Source organism: Hippocampus comes, unplaced genomic scaffold (genome assembly GCF_001891065.2).
Source record: "Hippocampus comes isolate QL1 unplaced genomic scaffold, H_comes_QL1_v1.1 scaffold41, whole genome shotgun sequence".
In the NCBI taxonomy this organism is placed as follows: domain Eukaryota; kingdom Metazoa; phylum Chordata; class Actinopteri; order Syngnathiformes; family Syngnathidae; genus Hippocampus; species Hippocampus comes.
Window position 1 is genome coordinate 1,286,829 of NW_017805153.1, and position 20,440 is coordinate 1,307,268.

General features: G+C 42.5%; 1 protein-coding gene across 2 annotated transcripts; it reads left to right on the forward strand.

Annotated features, from left to right (window-relative positions):
- Window positions 1-1,244: 1,244 nt before the first annotated feature.
- rp1l1a (rp1 like 1a) lies at window positions 1,245-20,440 on the forward strand. Of its 2 annotated transcripts, none has more exons than XM_019868396.1 (8): window positions 1,245-1,345; window positions 8,965-9,217; window positions 9,537-9,929; window positions 10,194-10,458; window positions 10,553-14,490; window positions 14,613-15,485; window positions 15,848-16,720; window positions 19,678-20,440. In XM_019868396.1, the coding sequence occupies exons 2-8, from the start codon at window positions 8,984-8,986 to the stop codon at window positions 19,885-19,887; spliced, it is 6,786 nt and encodes a 2,261-aa protein (XP_019723955.1). In that variant the 5' UTR covers window positions 1,245-1,345; window positions 8,965-8,983; the 3' UTR covers window positions 19,888-20,440. The 2 variants fall into 2 exon arrangements, with proteins under 2 accessions (XP_019723955.1, XP_019723954.1); XM_019868395.1 differs by lacking the exon at window positions 1,245-1,345 and adding an exon at window positions 6,290-6,451.

Here is a 20,440-nt window from a genome sequence, read left to right on the forward strand (position 1 = left end):
TCATAATGGCCCACTGAGGGAAACCGGAACTAAAATGTTGCCCACTACAAAAAAGAGTTTGACACCCCTGATTTAGAATGTTCTATTAACCTGCCATGCATAGTTTTGGAATGTGGGGGAAACCGGAGTACCCGGAGAAAACCCACGCAGGCACAGGAAGAACATGCAAACTCCACACAGGAAGGCCAGGACTTGGAATCGAACCCATGACGTCTGTACTGTGAGGCGAACGTGCGAACTAGTCGACCACCGGGCCGCATACAGTGGAAACAGCAAAAGTAAAATGTGAATCTTGCCCAGTCTTTTACAGCCAATCTTCCAAAGTTGTAACTTTTAATTCAGAATACTGAATTTGTCATCAAAACCTAAGCTACAAGTTACATCAGAACATGCCTCTAAGAGTCCACTGTTATAACATGACTAAACAATTTGACTGATTTACAATGACCCAAAGACTTGCCATTCGAGTGGCACTGACATGTTCCGTGCTGTGACACAAATATTTACTTTTCAGCGATGTGCTAAGGATTTTTAAAAAGAAAATTGCTTTTTCACGGGAACTATGATGTTTTGCTATTTGTATGAATTATTTTGAGAAATGCACTTATTTTGCAAATTTCAGTTCTGATCAGAGAAATGTACCAAAGCGACTGAGAAAACTATCATATAGTTTTTTAAATAATACATGATTTTGTGGCTGTTTCTAGAGTCCCACCATCACAGACAGTCAGCACATAAACTGCTCAATAGGGAGCAGAAAGCTTGCACAGATTTGAACTGAGCGGGCATGGCATTTGTTTGGGGGAACCAATCCCCAAGTCGTGGTTGTGCCCTGAGCTGGTTAGCCACTATGAGACCAGCAGACTGCTGTTGCCTGAGGGTCACAGATGGTGTTACAAGTCTAATCCTCTTTTGACTACATGAATCCTACCCACTTTTATCAACCCCCCATGATCTACTTTCTGATAGTTATACAACAACGATGGAATAACAATTATTATTATTGACCTTTTAAGAAAATGTACCTTCACTTAGCTTTAATGAATAATGCCTAAGTGGGTCAATAATGACTATGCGTATGACATAATTTAAATCCCTGACTAGGAAGGTTTTATCGTATGGTCTCTTCCTTCCTTTGAAAGCAATTTAGTCGTGAGTATGCTATTTTATTTTGGAGGGCTAGATTGATGCGCTTCCGGCATTACTCTGTATTGACAATCTGAGGTTCTCCCCTTATCGGATCTTCAGACGCGAGAGAGAATGCACGATTCGTCTTTGCTTCATGGTCGCGCTTGAATTTTTTTAATGCACAATTGATCTTTTTATTCGGGATGCGTCCACGTGGGTAAGAAAAAGCTTATGTATTTGAATTTCTCAAGAAACTATAGGGAAAGCCAAAACAATCAGTTGAGAAAGGTCAGTCGCACTTATTATAAGGGATAAAGGGCTGACGGAGGGAAGAGAAGTAGCGTTTAATCTCATTTGCTTTATTCATGACCACGATGGCATTGACCACGTTAACTACAATAATTACTTTTTAACCACATCATTATAATGGCAAACCAAGTCAGGGAGTGTCATTATCTCTTGAATGTAGTTGCATGTAATTCTCTCTCTCTCTCTCTCTCTCTCTCTCTCTCTCTCTCTCTCTCTCTCTCTCTCTCTATCCATCTCTCTATCTACAGTGTCTCACAAAAGTGAGGATACCCTTATATTTGGTTTTCACAGGGGACAATACTGTAGAAATTAAATTGGATATAATGCCAGTAGTCGGTGTAAAGCTAGTATGCAGCATTGATTTGTTGTCCAATGAAAGCAATTTAACACACCGCCATTATTGTCATGAATATCTGGAAACTCATGTGAGTGCCACTTGTCCTATTCATCAGGTCAAACATACAAATGTGTTTATCAGGGATAAGAACTGATAATCTCCTGCCTTGGGTACTATTGTCTTATTCTGGTCCCGAGACGTTCACCAAGAACTCTTGGAGGGTTTCAGAAATAGAATTAGTGATTTGCACAATTATTGCCTCTCGCTATTTGAAGCTTGAAACTGAAATACAGAACACTTCTAAGGTCATTCTAAAAGAAGTTGGGTCCTTGTTGTCTGCACCGTAGCGCGAATGCTTCGAAAACATGCACAAGTGCTGCCAACATTGCAGCAGAAGGTGCAGGATCTGGAGATCAGCCTGTTAGTGCTAGACCCCATTAAATTGGTCTCCATGGTTGTTGTCCTTTTCAAGTGTCTTATAAGATAGCCTGTGAGCAGTTTATTGAACTCAAGCAGCCCATTACCAGAAATTGAAGGTGGAGGTGATGAACTGACCAAGTATGTCCAAAACTGAATCAAGCACTAAAATCCACCGGAGTGGATGCAGATTCAAGGCTGTAGTTCTGGACATGTTTGCAATGAGCAGGGGCGCCATAAGTGGGAGAAAATTGATGACGAATCACAGGGTCTCAAATCGCTGCCGGTGCCCCTAACTATGTGGTGGAGTCACTTGAGTTCCCAGCTACTGTGTTTATTGAGACGAGAATGACTGTGTTGATGCATTTTCTGGGGATGGTATTGCCGTACAAGTTGTACACTTACAACCGCAAGTTATATCCAGGTTATATTTCTGCAGTGTTTGTCCCTTGAGAATGTATGACAACGTGATTGCTGAAATTTGGGGGGTGTATTCACTTTTGAGATACCTTCTCTCGACAGTTGACATCATGAAAAGCTTTTGTACAATCATGGGCACATACAATTGTTGGTGGAATCGGTTTGTCCATTCACACACATCCATTGCATACGTCTTTCTGTTTACTTTTACATACATTCACAATGTCCTTTTAACAACATTCAAAAAGTGTGTGCGAACTGAGGGCACTCATTATTGAATCTTTGTCTTTGGAATTTTTTCTCATTCTTGCTTGATGAACAGTCTCCAGTCATATTTTGTGCTCTAATAAGGCGCCAACCATTGTCAATGAGAACACTGCTGGTATGCCGGTGTTGTACTCACACACTTTTACGACGAAGCTACGCTGTTGTAAAATGTACAATATGTGGCTTCTCATCGACTTGCTGAAATAAGAAGAGATGTCACTGAAAAGATGGTGTTTGGGTCTATCGAAGGGTCCAGCTCAGGGGTCACCAACCTTTCTGAAACCAAGAGTGACTTCATGGGTACCGAGAAAGGTGAAGGGCAGCAGTATGTGTGTGTGTGTGTGTGTGTGTGTGTGTGTGTGTGTGTGTGTATGTATATATACAGTAAATATTCCCATTCCCGGAATTCTATGAAAAGGAATTTCCTTCACCCGGAACAAAAACCTATGCATTAACATTATTACTGGTTACGATGCGACTCTCTTCTCATTCATTCCCGCAGTTTCACTGTGCTTTAAACTGTGTGGACGCTCAGCGTCTACAGCGCGGACGCTGGACGTCGAGAGAGGAGTCCCAATGCATTGAAAGGAGACGAGTCATTGGATAAATGCTGTTTTTTGTCCCGCCTATTTGGACGCTTAGCGTCTCTGGGAGTCTATGGTGGGCATGTATCGGCTGACCCGGACGCTCAGCTTTTCTGCACGATGATTGGATGATGTGTCTGAGGCTGAATCTCTTTTTGATTGACAGCAAAATGAGCCAATCACCGATCTTTTGGTGGAGGCGTCCGTGGGACCATTTTTCAATTCTCATTCTGTTCTGAGTTGAACTGGAGACTTCTTCTAATCATTTTAGCGACACTCTCTTTCTTGAAAACGACTAGCGACAGATTAATATTTTATTTCTGGTGTGTTTTATTGTAGTTGCTTGTGTCAGCAGACTGATTTATATCACCACAGTTCAGACCCTGGAAAAGACGCTTTGTTGATATGACAGGGTCACAGATCATTTTCTTGAAAAGGAACAGAGAGTAGAATTCATGTATAAATAAACGGACACATTTTATGATGTAGGCCGAAATTGAGCTTCCCCTCCTATATATAAAAAAATATATATATATATATCTATATATATATATATATATATATATAGATATATAGATATATATATATATAGAGAGAGAGAGAGAGAGAGAGAGAGAGAACAATTTTGTGAACTGGTTGACATTACTGCCGTATAAATACAATGATCAGTCATAACTTGTTTTTGCCTTATGAAAGTGAGGAGCTGTGCAAGGAAATGGTTGAGAGGGTAACAGATGAGGTATCCATCCATCCATTTTCCGATCCGCTTTATCCTCACAACGGTCGCGGGGAGTGCTGGATCCTATCCCTGCCGTCTTTGGGCAGTCGGCGGGGGACACCCTGAACCGGATCGCAGGGCACACAGAGACGAACAACCATCCGCACTCACAGTCACATCTATGGACAATTTAGAGTGTTCAATCAGCCTGCCTTGAATGTTTTTGGAGTGTTGGAGGAAACCGGAGTACCCGGAGAAATCCCACGCAGGCCCGGGGACAACATGCAAACTCCACACAGAGAGGCCAGAGCCGGGATCGAACTCCCGACCTCTGCACTGTGAGATCGAGGCGCTACAGATGAGATATTTAATACTTTATTTTTATCTATAGAAAACAGTGCAATTTACACGTCACACAAAACCAATCAACAACGAAATGATCATCGATTCAACCAGGTGATTAGCTGATGGTTTGCAGCCCCAAATTCAACCCTATTTTGTCACATTTTAATTCACCTTTTCCATGACACTGCTATGTTGCCACTGACAACATTGTTTCTTTTTTAGTGTGAAGACCGGCATTGTGTGTAGTTTACCAGCGTATCATAGTCAAGTGTGTAACTTGACATGGTCACTCTTGTCTGAGTCAATCTTCCAAATGTGCATTAGTGAGGCGTGCTCTGTGTTTGTTTTTGATGAAGTTCAGATTCGAAAATGCAGACTCACACAGGTTGAACCAAACAGGCTCGTGACCTTCGTAGCTGATGTGTACATGCCACTCTACTTTTCTGTGTCAACAAGGCACCAAAACCTCTTTTTCTTCTTTATCAGAAAATGTGTCGCTCCAAATGAGGCTTTGGTTGCTTTTCAGGACTTTTTCGCCGGCTTCGTAAAAAAAAGACTGCTGCTGATCGAAAGCTGCCTTCAGCTTGCGGACCTTCTCTAAACAAGGAATGCTTCCGTGGGGGGTAGTTAGCGTTGTAAATTTGATGACGCAAAGTGAAGCGCCGCTCCACATTGTACCACTTCACTGTCGCCACAGTTGCCCCACAAATGAAAAATACTCAGCCTTCTTTGATGGTAGAAAAAAGAATTCTTCCTCCCAATCACTTTGAAAATGATACGTTTTCTGTCTTGTGTATTGCCACGTTTTGGGGTAATATAATGCACTCCGCGCACCAACTTCACTGCCCGCTAGCTTTCTCGCCACAAACGTAGGCTTTGTCGTGCACACAACACTGACCTTCAAACTAGGAAGAGTTCACCTTAACTTTACGTATATGAAACATATTTATTTTTATTTTTTAAGCCCTTGTCATTTTAAAATCTATATAAATGCAAGTGTAATTTTGGAAAAAAAAATTACAGCAGAAAAAAAAAGTATCATTGACACAGCTCACTTGCAAGTTGTGCTATTTTTAGAACAGGCCCCGAGCGACTCATGTGGTCCTTGCAGGCGACATGGTGCCAACGTGTTGGTGACCCCTCGCTCTAGCTCTTATCCCTTGTTTCACATAACCAGTCGTAGCAATACATTATTGAAGCAGCCCAGGTCTAATTATGTGCAAGCGAGTTGCTCGTTAAACTTTGCTCAGCATAAATAAGTAGACAACAAAATGTTAAGTGAGAAAAAGTCTTTCTTTTCTTCAAAGTACAAATGTGGGCCACTGATTGCAAATAAGATTTGTCAATATGCACACAAAAAAAGGGCTTTTTCTAACAAATGCATGTAGCTAAATTTAAGTCATTTGTTATCAAAAGTCAAAAAATTGTCTTTGTGTTCACTGAGAAGCAGCGAAAAATCGTATTTTTCCAAGGGGGCGGTGGGGAGGCATTTCTGCTGAGCAGTATGTGTTAAAATGAAAGAAACTTTCAAAGATGCGTTTAAAATAGCACGTTTTGTGCATCACATCCTGTCACATGGGAGTGTCACTTGTCTCTCCACAATCTTGTCTGTCCTCACCATAGCAACCTCCCTCTTCCGTCCACACACAGGTTCTTAAGAAGGCTTTGCTTTCTATCATTAGCTTGCCTCTTCCTCTACCCTCTCTCTATCCTCCTCCTCCTCCCTCCTCCATGTTCCCGATTAGTGACTGCCATTTTAATGTAGGAGCTGAAGAAGCATCTCAGTTCAAGACTCAAAGTGCAGACACACAGTAGCTTGAACAAAAACATGTTAAAACTTTCTGTCTGACTCAACCAGTCAAACTTTTCGAAGACCGTTCCCCTATGGCATTTTCAGATTGTCTTTGGACCATGTTTCCTAAAAATGTGAGTGCTATTTCTTCTTCTTCTTCTTATTGTTATTATTATTATTATTATTATTATTATTGGTATATTTGTGCAAAATGTGTGTGAAATGCATAACAAGTAACTACAGTTAGTGAAAACTGAAATGATTCTAAATTGTTCTATTCTGGTAAGATTTAAGGATTTATGTTTCTAATAAATAAACAATTGTCGACACTATGTGGGCTGGTGTGTGTAAATATGTGGCTACAAGCTAGTATTGTTTTTGAACAACATCTGTGCATTTTTCATACATTTTTCTCCAAGTGAGGGTTGTGCTATAAATAGCTGTGACTATTTTTGTTTTGGCAAAATGTTTTGTTGAATGATGTGGAAACGAGGGAAATACCTCGGGTTCTACTTCAGGTGGTTTGGAGAATTTCGATTTCATCATCTTCACTTTCACCGCGCACCTTCTTATATAAGGCAGTTCTATTAACAAGCAAAGCAAGGTGGAAAGTTTCAAATGTGCCTCATGAATTTGGTTTGTATGACTAAAATAAAAACAACTGGCTACTTAAAACATTAAAACTTTAACTGTGCATTTCCCTTTAAAAATAGAGGCTGCTGGTGTTTTCATTGTGTTTTATTATTTGTCATTGAGAACTGACTATTGCTTTTAGTTCAGTGGTGTTGCCCAAACTACATTGGGCAAACTTTTGCTCAATAGGACAACTGTTGGATATGATATCATTGCTGGCAATATCGTTTTATGATATTTGTGTTATTTTATATTACCTTATTGATGTTGCTTATGTACTCGTCTTTTGGGCAAGGAACATGGACATTTTTTATTTTATTTTTTTCAATCTCCTGTGTTTTGACAGTAAAGTAAGTGATTTTTTTTTCCCCCTCTTTTTCTCCGAGCGATATGCGCACCGACACGGAGGCTTCGCCCTTTTTAGCTCGACGCATGCGCAGACGTGTAGATGCGCAGGACCAAACACTAGATGTAAGGTTGTTAGAAGGGATTAAAATGCGGAGTGTCACGTTGAGGTTGTCTGCAGCCAAGAGAAATTGTTTGCCCTCTTATCTCAACCAAGGAATTAACATCAATAATGCACCGAGTCATGTCAAAACCTCTCATAGTTTTGTTTTGATTGTTTTCATTTTACAATATGTTTATTAATGTGGTTGGAGTTTGAAGTTATAAAGGGTGTTCCAAAAGTCTTGGGCACATTTGAAGTCCCCATATCTCCTTAACTATGAAAGGTAGTAAGATAAAAGTTGTGCCATTTTAAAGCTAATTACATGAAGTTTTTTTGTAAGGCTATTGATTTTTTAAATTTCTTTTCAGACCCATTAATGAAGTTCACTCAACCAGAAAAGGCGTTTTGTGTGCTTGAATTTGCAGAAACTGAATCATAGACTGTTGTTCAACGTGCATTTCGCAGAAAATTCGGAAAGGAGCCACCAGAGAGGAAGCCCATAGTGAGATGGCATGGTAAATTCATAACGGATGGTTACTTATGCCCAGCTAAAAGAACGGGACGCCCCTCAACTTCAGAAGATGTGATTGAATAAGTTCGAACTGCTTTCCAGCCGAGCCCCCGTAAATCGATCAGAAGAGCCAGTAGGGAACACACCATGCGATTTCTTGTTGTGGGGATTTGTGAAAGGATTGGTCTATGTGCCCCCTATTTCAAGAGACGTGGATGAGCTGAAGGCACAAATAACAGAAGCTGTTGTAACCATTGACAATGCAATGCTGGGACGCGTTTGGCAAGAATTTGACTATCGGCTTGATGTGTGTCGTGTGACCAACGGTGCTCACATTGAACATCTTTGAACATTCCATGTAAAAATTGAGATTTCAAGATTTCTGAATTTACCAGATGCGTTTTTATATCCTTCATAGTTTCTGAGATATTCAATGTCAAAATGTGCCCAAGACTTTTGGAACACCCTGTATAACTGTCGGGCATTCTGCTGATAGTCTTGTCTTGTGTTTTGTTTTTGTCATGTAGCTAACTAAGGTGGCTAATACGCTCTTAAGATATCACAATTATGACAGTGCAAAACTACACCTATTATAATAAATATACTGTATTGTTAAATGAATACCTCATTAAAATGTCAATCTAAATTAAGCATTTTTTAAATAAAGGCACGAACTTAGAATTCATTATATTGTGCAAGTGGATCAAAATGCTGTGATCAGTTCTGACACTGTCTCAGTTAGTTGACCAAAAAAGGTGTGCCATTCATTGCACATGGGCAAATACACATTCATGAGTAGTTGTAGCTTTGTGTTAGACATTATATTCAGTATTGAAAATAGGGAAAAGCACTGAGTATTTGTCATGGCCAAATGACACACGTAAAACCTCTTATGCTGTTTGACAATACGTCTGATTAGCGGATGTTCTGAGCTGAATCCTCCTCAGTCAACCAACCAGATAAATGACATGATTATATGCAAAGAGGAAATGTGACTGAAATATATCTCAAAATCTAGCACTGCATTCACTGTTGCTCTTTATTACAACCCTCAGGTGTGTGTGAGAGTACAGCATGCAGACTGTCCAAGAAGGGACTTGGCACCCTCCGCACAAGTCTAATCATGTGTCAGGACCCAGGCCTCGACCACCTTCCAGCTCGCGCCTTGCCTCTGTGGAGACAGCTACGCCAGCTAAGAGGATCACCTTCTACAGAAGTGGGGACAGCCAGTTTGGTGGTGTCAGGATGGCCATCCACAAGCGCAGCTTCAAATGCTTTGATGCCCTGCTGGATGACCTTTCACAAAAGGTTAGTAGGACGAGTGGCAGGTATCAAAACGCGGACCACAGGATTACCTTTGTTCCAAAGCAGCGGCATTAGTTATGCAAAACATTACCTTTTTTTCACTTTTATTTATTTCACCATGGATTGAGTACTGCTGAGTCTATTTCAACCTTCCGGAAGGACCAACCGATAACGAGAGTGCAGACCTCCACTGCCCACCGCTTCATAAAGTTTCATAAAAGTGTTTTTTGTTAAGTCCTGCTAACAAGTGGTAATAACTGACTTCACAGAAGTGGTGATAACTGCTCGAGCCAACATGAATACATATTTTATCTCTGTGTAGATGCCCCTTCCATTTGGTGTGCGGACTGTGACCACCCCCCGCGGCACACACGTTATCAAACATCTGGAGGACCTCCAGGATGGGGGCTGTTACCTCTGCTCTGACCGGCGCCAGCCAAAACCAATCAACATGGAGCATGCCAATAAAGCCCGAAGCATTTGGCACCATCACGGCCGCAAAACCGCTCAACCAGAAACCTTGCCCACGTCCTCATCTGGCCTTCTACCTCACAGACATCGACGGATCCTTCTGATTAAAAACACCGAGCCAGGGATGCGGAGGAGTGTGGTCCTGAACAGGAGTTCAATCCGAAGTATGAGGGCCTTTCTTGAGGAGGTGTCTGAGGTGATGCAGTTCCATGTCCGAAAAATTTATAGTGCAGAGGGACGCAGGGTGAGAAATTATTTTTACTTTCATACTTGAACAGCACTCATTAATTAGTTCCTTAGATGACCACGTCCTGCCTTTTGATAAAATTATCCAGGTTGATACATTATAAATGGAGAAAATGATAAACAGCATTAACTAAAGGCAAAGTCACCCAGAATCGCCACATGTAAATTTATTTTGTATAACTGTGCATGTAGACAAACAGAAGTTGCATTTTAACTAATGATTTAAATTTTGGAGTAGACTAAAAACTGTATGTGTCCCTAGGTTGACAACGTTCAAAGTCTGATCACCTGCCCTGGAGTTTTGGTGTGTGTCGGCAGAGAGGCCCTCAGTCCCTTGCTGATGAAGATCCTGCGGAAGAGCTCAGAGGAAAAACTGCCAGGTTTGAGCAACAAGTCTCCCGGGCTTGGTCCCAGGACTCCTGGAAATGGGGCTCGATCCCCTGGTATTCGAGAAGCAAGATCACCCCCGCATGGAGCTCAGTCCAGAGCCAGTGAGTGCAGTGAGGGACAGGAAAGCAGGAAAAGTGGTAGGCTATCAGTCATTGACACATACAGTATGTGAAGACCCATAAATCTACAACAAAGAGCTAATTCCTGTTTGATTTTTCACTCTGATTTCAGTTAACTTTGGTCTGGAAACAAAAAAGAGCATCATACACCCTCGTTCTGATTCATCTACCCGCTCCACTCGATTGTCTTTGTCCTCAGAGAAGTCCTTTGGCAACGGTATAAGAGCACACTCGCAACAGAGACCGGCTATTGTGAATGATGATATTGAAAAGCGTGTCCTAGTCAACAAGGATGGCAGTCTCTCTGTGGAGATGAGGGTGCGTTTTCGCCTGCGCAATGATGAGACCTTGCAGTGGTCCACAGAGATTGGAAAATCGCACTCTTTGACAAGTGACTACTGCCCTCCAAGCCATGCCCACCCCCCGTACTTACAAAACTGTCAATCCGAAAGCTACTCTGATTGTGCAACTGTTGACACAGATTATATGGACTACTCCAGTCATGCATTGCAAGTGAGCCAGTGCCACTGCTGCTACCAAATGCAAGAACAGCAGTACAACCTATGGGAAAATCCAATACACAGTCATAAGCAGCCACCTGTCCCACCCCCATATATGTCGAGCCAAACCCACACTACAGTAAGACACACACATTCCTCTGGCTCTTCGTCATCTTGTAACTCGATGAGAGTGGTGCGTTGCCAGGCAAAACTCTCCAACTGTGGAAGAGGTTCGGATTCAGAGCATAGCCAACTTGTCCAAGAGGAAACCTGTGTCGTGGAACAAGTAGAGCGTAGATTAGACATGGGGGAAATTGAAGACACTAACTTAGAGGTGTGTATGATGAGTAGGTGCTCCAGTCGCAGTGAAGTGGTCACCCTGAATGGCAATGCACGATCTCCTAGCGAGAGGTCGGTTGTGGATAAGCCGATGGAAGAAGAGGTGGGTCAACCACTGTCCAGAGTCAGCAGCTCATCGCATGTACTGCAGTCATTAAAAGAAGACCAAGATGTTGATGATGACCTGCCACCGAGCGCTTCACAATGCTCCCACAGAACTGGGCCATCCCCGAAAGCTCCATTGAACAACAATCAGCCAATCAACCTCTCGAGTGAGCTCAACGAGCCAGACGACCAGAAGAATCAAGCAAATGGAACAGCATCTGCTGCCACCTCATGTATGTGTGTATCTGAGATGAAAGATCAAACTCTCAGATTCAGCTCAAATGTAAGTAGAGCTTCTTGTATCTCCACCAAAGTTGTGAACCAAGCACACGAGAGTGAAGAGATAATAAGCATTGTTAAAGCTTCATCTGGCATCTCAGGCCTGTCTCGGATGTCAAGTGTGTGTCCTCACTGTGGGGGCTACAAATGGGCAGTCACCTCCAATCGCAGTAGTAGAGCTTCAGGGAGATCATGTCACACTGCTCAAGCCCATTCAAACCCGCATTCACCTATCCAAAACCAAGAGAGTACAAATGACTGTATGAACGATGATGCTTTGTCTACCCAATCCAATAAATCCAATCTCACAGGACAGACATCTGCCATCGCCGATGTCCTGAAAAGTGAAACATCCAGTGCCATTTCTAGGATGTCCAGTCCTGAGCCAACAAGAAAGCAAGAAAGAGTCAGCTCGACTTTAAGCCACAAATCCAACACAACACAGAAATCTGTTTGTACTAGTGCCACAAGTGAAAATAACATAAAGAGAAGCTCCAGTGCTATGTCAGGTCAGTCCAACAAGTCTCACAAGTCCAACTTGAATGGCACCGTTGAAGGTTCCAGTGTCACAACAACAGAGAGAGCAGAGGGAGGAACCTTGTACAAACAAGACGCAAAATCTTGTATCTCTGACAATGCAACTTTGGAAGACAGTCGATCTTGTAGCCATCCTTCTGTAAATTCCAATGTTTCTATCAACTCTGGCACGGAAGACAGATCCAATAGTGTCCTCTCAACTACATCATCAAAGTCAAATATTTCAGGAAAGTCCAAAATATCATGCCACAAGTCCACCAACAGTCAGTGGGCAATAGATGAGACAGTGGCGATCGAACCAAATGAAACGGAGGAAGAAACAGATATGTGCCTGGAAAATCCAGACATTGAAGGCAACAAGCAAGACTGTCATACAGCTGAAGAAAGTGCGTCCAATGCTTTGTCTGCAAAATCAACAACCTCTTGTTGTGCAACCTGTGTCTCAAACTGCACCGCAGATTCTCCCAATCTAAAGGAATCCGATGTTTCCTCGATTGAAGTGAATGGAAATAGGTCAAATGAGGATAAAGAGCGGGGAACCAGCCCCATATCTATAAAGTCAAAATCTTCATTGAGCCCATCTCCCTCTCAGAAGTCAGTTTCTACCAAGACTCTAAAATCAACATCCCAAAAACCAAATGTGGTCACCATTGAAACTCCACAAGGGGTAGATGAGTTAAGTGATGTAAGAGAGCCAGCACCAAAAACTGTTGACGGTGAAGAGGTGGAAGAAAGAAATTCCCAAAGTAAAACCTCTGAACACTCTTATGGTCAAATGTTGTCACCAAAGCGAATACGCTCATCCCGGTCCCATTTGCAGAAAGTTCGAGCTGCATCACCTGGCAGTTCTAATGATATAGCTTCTTCCAAATCTGGAAGTTTTAAATGCCAATGTGTCGTAGCTTCAGCATTTGAAGAGGCGGAGGCGAGGCAGAAGAAAAAGGAGGCGGGGGAGGAAAATGAAGCAATGAAACAGCAAGACAAAATGGAACTAAATGAAGTGGAGGACTCAAGAGGCACAGATCAACTCAGTCAACATTCATCTGGGTCAGTGTCTCTTGGGTTGCCAGATGATCAGGAAATGTGTGACACAGACAGCTGCAAGTCCTGCATTTCATTTCACGCTGCCAATCACAACAATGGTGTGAGGGCAGCAACTCCAAATGTCCAGTCAATATCGTCTCAAAATTCCAAAGTCAATGAGAGTCCCAGAGCAGTCGATATTCCTACCATTGATGCACCTGAACCTGATGGGGATGTTGACAACCACCCAAAGGAAAATATTTGTGCCAGCCCAGCCTCAAGCTCCAACACTAAAAGAATCACTGACAAAAGGACCTCATCTTCGCTGTCATCAGTTAGTGCCAATGTTAAAAATTCTAAGCTTGCTCAACAACCTGATGGAGATGTGACAACTGTTGATTCTGACAAGAGTAGCTCCAAAAAGTCAGCAAGTAGAGCCAAAGAAAAAGACAAAAGCCTCATCAACAAGGCAGCTAATGCACACTCCAGTGGACTCTGTTCCCTCGCATGTGACTTGGCAGCTGATGCAAATGTAAATGGCTCGAAGCAGAGTAAAGGAGAAGGCACTGTCGAAGCATCTGACGGTGGCAGCATCCAATCTGTCAAAACATCGAGTTCTACAAAGAAAGGCATCTCAGTCAGGTCCTCAAGGCATAGCAACTCCAGAGCTTGCACTAAAGAGACACATGGTGAAAGCACCGTGTCTGCTGCTGACCTTCTCAAGGGCACTCAGGCCGCACATCAACACTGTCAGCAGTCAAGTAAAGCAAGCAAAGCCAGCAGCAAACAGCATTTAGAGAAAAACAAAAGGCATCAGAAGGATCAGGGTGAGGGGGTAGAAGTGACCCCTGCTTGTCTACCCAATGCATCCCCCAGTGAAGTGGTCAGTGATTGGTTGCGCAGCATTCCTTCTAACAGCAACATGATCGCTCTTGATGAGCTCATTGAGGATGTGCATGGTAAGGAAGTGATGGTTAAAGCTGAAGCAGAAGTAACAGAGTCTAAGGAAGAACATCATGAGGAAGATAAGTCAGACAAGATGGAGAAAGAAGTTGGGGGTGACCAGAAAGAAGAAGAAGGATGTGCTGCAGTGAATGAAGAAGAAAATTCGGATCTGGCGACAGGTGTCGGTGCAGTAAAAGCGTCTCACCAGCTCAACTCTGCATGGATTAGTGGAAAGGCATTACCCAAGGACTGGCGCTCTTCAGCTGCAGTGATGAAGGTTCTTCTCAGCTCCTCTCTGGGACGATGTAGAAGCTTGCCTGAGGTACAGTAGGATACATAAAACAAAATATGATTTTGTCTGGAGTGTATCGCGCATTTTTCTGTTTATGCAACAAGCAAATACAAGAAGTAATATACATTCTCAGAACTTCTTGTGCTTCACAGGTGTCTCCAGTTTATGGCCGCAGACTCAGCACATCAGCCAGGGGCCTCCTGGACTGTTTGGCCCAGCTTCAGCTAATTGAGCCTGTCAGAAGTCAGAGCTGCAACAAACATGAGGACAGAAACCCCCAGTACAGTGACATTATAGCCATTCTCCAATCCCTTTGGCTCACTGAACCTAGGGACATTGAGCCCAAGGACACTGGTATCGAACAAGCGACCCCACCAAGGTCCTCATCAGGGGTAGGCATGAGCAGTGGATCTGGTGGCTCGGGAAAGGACCAAGACAATCAAGTAGGAGATGAAACCCTCCCCAAAGAGTCTTCACATGATGATGAGGCTGAGGAGAGGGTTTCAGAGGAGAGAATAGAACCACACACCCTAGAAATTAAGGCTGAGGTAGAACAACCTTGGCAGAGCGAGAACCAAAGTGAAGTCCCCGCAATTCTGCAAAGTCTGAAAGATGCAAACCCGTCATCATTTGACAAAAGCTCTGCCAATAATAGCTCCAACTCCAGCACAACCACACCACCAACTGTTTTGCAAACATCATTGTCAAATAAACCATCCCAAGATCCCGATCCAGTATGGGTCTTGCACCTTCTTCAGAAGCTGGAGAAGGAATTCATGAACCACTACATTGATGCCATGGCAGAGTTTAAAGTCCGTTGGGATCTTGATGACAGCCGCACCTTGGACACGATGATCGCAGAGCTGAGGGATGAGGTTAGCCAACGAATCCAGAGCAGCATTAAACGGGAAATGAGTAAGATCCACAGTCGATCTGGTCGACGCGGGAAGTCACCACGGCCTCCAAAGGGAGCAAATCTATCCAGGGATTCCACCATGACGGAGAAACGACGACGGATGCTCAAGGTAAATCCAACAAAATTCAACTTTCCATTAATGCAAATCAAACTCACTGTATGAAGCAGATTTTCAGATTACCATGTGGCCAACATACAAAAAAAGTATATATCTGCTCTGCTACCTGTTGGTAAGACCACATCCGTGTCTCATATATATTATACTCAATCGCCTATATAATCGCAACAGATAATTATAAATTGTAAATTCTGCTGTAGTCATACTTGTTTTTTTTTTTGTTTTTTTATTGATCCTATCAGAAAGGTTTTGCATTATTGCAACATTAGATAATGCAAGTGGTTGCTGTTGCCAGTAGCCATATATTCATCTTCTGAACTGGTTGATGTGGTATTGTATTGTTTAATTGTCAGGTCATGAAGAACCAGTCTGTCAAAACTGCCGATTCCTTCAGCGATAGCGAGATGACAGCCGCGTTCAGCGACCAACGAAGTGATGACGAATACTGTCCCTGTGATGCTTGCGTTCGCAAAAAAATGGCAACACGGCCTCTCAAAATGAACCCGGCAGCAGCTGAAGCTCCTGTGATGATGGAGTTTGATCTCCTTAAAATTCTTCAACTCAGGAAGACCCCAGCACCTGTCCCTACATCTGCGCCACAGCTTAGTGATAGGGGCAATGGCAGTGTTGTCGTAGAAGAGGAAGTAAGGAGTTTAGAGGTTGTACAGGAGGAAGAGGAGGACAACGAATCAAGCGACGAGTTCAAAACTGAGGAGACAGTTCCTGATGAGGATGAGGAGGATCCCATTGAAGAGGTGAAACATGAGGGCCATGAAGGTGAATATGATGAAGAAACAGGGAACAGGGAAGCCCGGGACTCACAGACCAGTGTTGAGAAAGAGTGCACAAGGGAAGAAACACCAGAGAAGGCTGACAAAACAATTGATAACATGGAAGGAGAAAGGGACGAGGATATTGAAGATGACACCAAGACAGGCAAAGAAGGTGTTGGAACAAAATATAATGAAGAGAAGGGCGAGAGCACCCAGGCAGATGGAGGAGAGAGCACTGAAAGAAGTAAAGATGGAGTGGATGCAGAGGAGGATGATTGCACAGTGGACTCTCCAAATCAAGATCTTGAAGAATCTACACATTTGGAGGATCAAGGAACCACTAATACTTCAGCCGGAGAAGATGATGATGATGTGGAGGACGAGGAGAAGAATCACATTCGAGGTTCTCAAGAAGAAGGCGCGTCGTTGCAGCAAGAAAGAGCCTCACCAAAGGTCAGGACACACTGGACATTTAAATAGAGAATAAACAAAAACACGCGTCTCAAATACAATATCATCTATGACAGGGGTGTCAAACACATTTTTGTCACGGGCCACATTTTAGTTCCCGTTTCCCTTGGAGGGCCGTTATGACTGAAACCATATAAAGAAGTCAAGAATAACGGTTTATTGTTAAAGTTAATATAATGAGGGATTTGGTAACAAGAAAATGCAGATCTGGCCCTGGGCTTTGAGTTTGACACCTGTGATCAAAACCGTATTCATAAGTTAACATTTAAGTTCAATATATACAGGTGAACATTTTTTAAAAGGAAAGTCTTCTCATTGTTGCAGAGTACAGACCAGCATGAATTAGATCATTGCCTCCTGTTGTAACATTTTTCGCAACATGTTTTGTATTTGTACCCAAGTGGGTTTATATGGACAAAAACAGCGGAGCACCAAAATAAAGGTGACCTACCAGGAAAATTACACTACTGTCTCTTACTCTCTGATCCTTTAAAGGAGACATCATGCATCCCAGGTGTCTTAATAACATGCCTGCAGCATGTTTCAAACAAAAAAACTGCGAAATGCATAGAAGTCCCTTAAAATGCTGGCTTTTAAACTCGTGGAGCCAGCACTTCATCACTTTTTAATTTGTGTGCTGATCCATCCCTAGACAGGGAGCAGGCAGGAACAGCAAGTTCGATTGAAGTCCAAAATGATTTGCCTCAGGGTCTGCTATGTGAATATAACCGTGCTGTTTGTGAGCATGACCAAGGGGTTCAAGTCTACCTCAAAAGGAATGTGACCCAGTACAGTCTAAATGCTAATTCCAAGACAGCAGGTGAAGCTAATCTCACTATCCAATTAGACAGACTGAACAAATCTGCTTTGTTTCACAGCAACGACTCGCCTCCATGCTAGAGGTATGACTTGCAACTTTTCTTTTCTTGATGTCACAGTCGTCTACTAACTGCCACAGCCCAGTAGCAAAATAATGAGAAACATACAGTACAGTTGAAAAGTATTTGACCTCTTCTTAAATTCATTTTTTTCCACAGTTTCCCCACTTTAATGTTTAACATCATCAATCAGATGTAAATATCAGACACCAATAACCAAAGGAAACATAAAATGCCGTTTTTTAAATTGTGATTTTATTTAAGGGGGCGGGCCAATTCAGAAAGCTACCCGACCGTGTCAAAAATTACTTGTCTCCCTTGTTAAATGATGAATATAGTGTGGGTAATCATAGTTTTTGGAAAGATGAGTCATTTTCACTGACCACACTCAAAGCCGATAACGTGCAATCCTGTTCAGTCAAGAAATCACTAAAATAGAATCTTTCTGACAAAATGAAGTCACCCAAAAGGTCTCCAAAAACTGCAACAAAATACCACAATACAAAGAAATTCAGATGAGGAATAAGGTCAGAAAAATTTTACAGTCTGGAAAGATTTACAAAGCCATTCCCAAAGCTGTCGAACTCCAATGAACCGCAGTGGAGAAAACATGGAACATTGGTGAACAGCCTGTCTGTAAAAATTACCCCAAAGAATACAGTGACGACTCATATTGGAGGTCACTAAGAAACCCAGGAAAAAATTAACTGCAGGCCTCCGTCGCCTCAGTTAAGGTCTTTTTCACGGCATTGTATCAGTCTTCCTTGATGCAAGTAGAGAGAAGTGGTATAGTGCAGGGGTCCCCAACTGCCGGTCCGCGGACCGGTACCGGTCCGCCGGGCATTTGGTACCGGGCCGCACAGAAAGAACTTGCCTTAATTCCGTTTTATTTATTTCGGAATACGAAAGATGTTTTATTTTGAAAAACTACCGGATTCTCCGTTACATCCGTCTGTGTTACACTTGACACACGTCAAGCCACGCTTCTCCATCACGTGACCGATTACTTCAAAACAAAACGCGGGAGCTCGCAAAATGAGTAAAGAAAACCGCTGGAGATCGCAAATGACGGCGGCCTTAAAAGTACGTTCGAGACAACTGGATTAAAGTTATGGCTGAATACTCTGAGATCGCCACAATAGCACTGTTGCTATTTCCGACATCCTACCTGTGTGAGGCGGGGGGGTTCTGCAGCAACGGCGACGAAAACAAAATTACGAAGTAGATTGGACATAAACCACACACTTGAGGTGTCATTGTCTCCTATTACCACGAGATGGGACCGTCTGGTGCTGTGGTGAGTCCTCATTTTCATGCACTTTGAATTTGCGTTGTATCGTATTTTGAAGGCATTAAACATTGCCATAGCGATCGGAGTGTTGCGGCCAGATTAGACGCTCCTTGTGTTTATTATTATATTTCGAAAACGCCACAGTTTTCATGCAGCTCATACCATATTATTTTGTTGTATTATTTCCGCCACACCTTAAATGCCGGTCCCTGAAAATATTGTCTGACATAAACTGGTCCGTGGGGCGAAAAAGGTTGGGGGCCCCTGGTATAGTGTGAGCAAAGCATTATATAAGTGTACTTGCCTTCTCTTACCATAATTAACTTAGCTCATGCTTGTGGAAGTTCGATGTCGAATTTGTTCACAGTCAGCACCCACTATTCACGGAGCACATGGACCGAGCCCTTCTGCAAGTAGCAAAAATCCACAATAAGGTTTTGTAATGGCCACAAAAAATGTCACAAATCCTTTTTTTCGATAAGGTCAGGCCTTGGCCCGATTAAATAAAACTCCTTCTCTCAACTCGACATAGTTGCTTGACTCAAGGATTCCACAAGATGCAAATATGAATTATGCAAAATGTGTATATTAGACATGGCTTTGTCTTGAGCACAGACACAGCGAGTAGGTGAGTTAGGTTGTTCAAAAATCTGCAAATCCAACACCGAACTGAAAATATGCAGGGGTTAACTGTATGTTGAAATTTACATCTCTCTCTCTCCCTCTCTCTCTCTCTCTCTCTCTCTTTATATATATATATATATATATAGGATCTTAGTTCAACTGGTGATGTCTGCGTGACCAAAGACGAGGAGGCTGATGCCAAAGACTCCGAAACTGACGCTAACCGTCCGAGTGACACCGGGGTAGGTGATTCAGGAAACAAGGAGGAGACAGAGGAGGTGGAAGGAGGTGCAACTGTGTTGCATCAGATCACCAGGACCTCAGTGGAGTCCTTGTTGGGTTCCTTGGAAGACTGAGAGCCCCGCTTCCACCTGAAACACTGAACATGAAATAAGGGAGGGAGTCTCATTCACAAATTGATTTGAAGTCGACGCAGCAAAACACTTGATGCACTTTATTTCTCTGCTGTTGGGAGTCTGACATGAAACTTGAAACTACAATCTAGCCTACAGTCTTTAATTCTACTCATTTATTTGTACATTTTGAAGTTGTATTTCTAAGAAATGTAGAATTAGTGTTACATGAGTCATGTTTTACTTTTTTTTGTATTTAATATGTTAAATCCGTGCTGATTTGGCAGACTTCTCGATAGAGTTGGTAGTTTTTATTTATTATTTTTGAATTTATATTCTGTGATTTATTTCTCTGCATCACTGACGAGTTGGTTCCAGAACTAGCTTCTCAAATGTAAAAATATGACGCACTCAAGATTATGAGTTTAAATTCATTATTTGAAATGGATTGGAGACATTCAACAAAGTATAGTTATTTACTTTGATCTTGAGTCACACAGATGTTTCTAAGCTGTTTGAAACTGTTAGAAGCCTTAATAAAGTGTCAGCGCCTTGA

Coding starts and splice junctions, on each gene's coding strand:
- rp1l1a (XM_019868396.1), top strand. CDS start 8,984: ATGCAGACTGTCCAAGAAGGGACTTGGCACCCTCCGCACAAGTCTAAT. Junction 9,218..9,536: donor TGGATGACCTTTCACAAAAG/GTTAGTAGGACG, acceptor ATCTCTGTGTAG/ATGCCCCTTCCATTTGGTGT. Junction 14,491..14,612: donor GATGTAGAAGCTTGCCTGAG/GTACAGTAGGAT, acceptor TGTGCTTCACAG/GTGTCTCCAGTTTATGGCCG.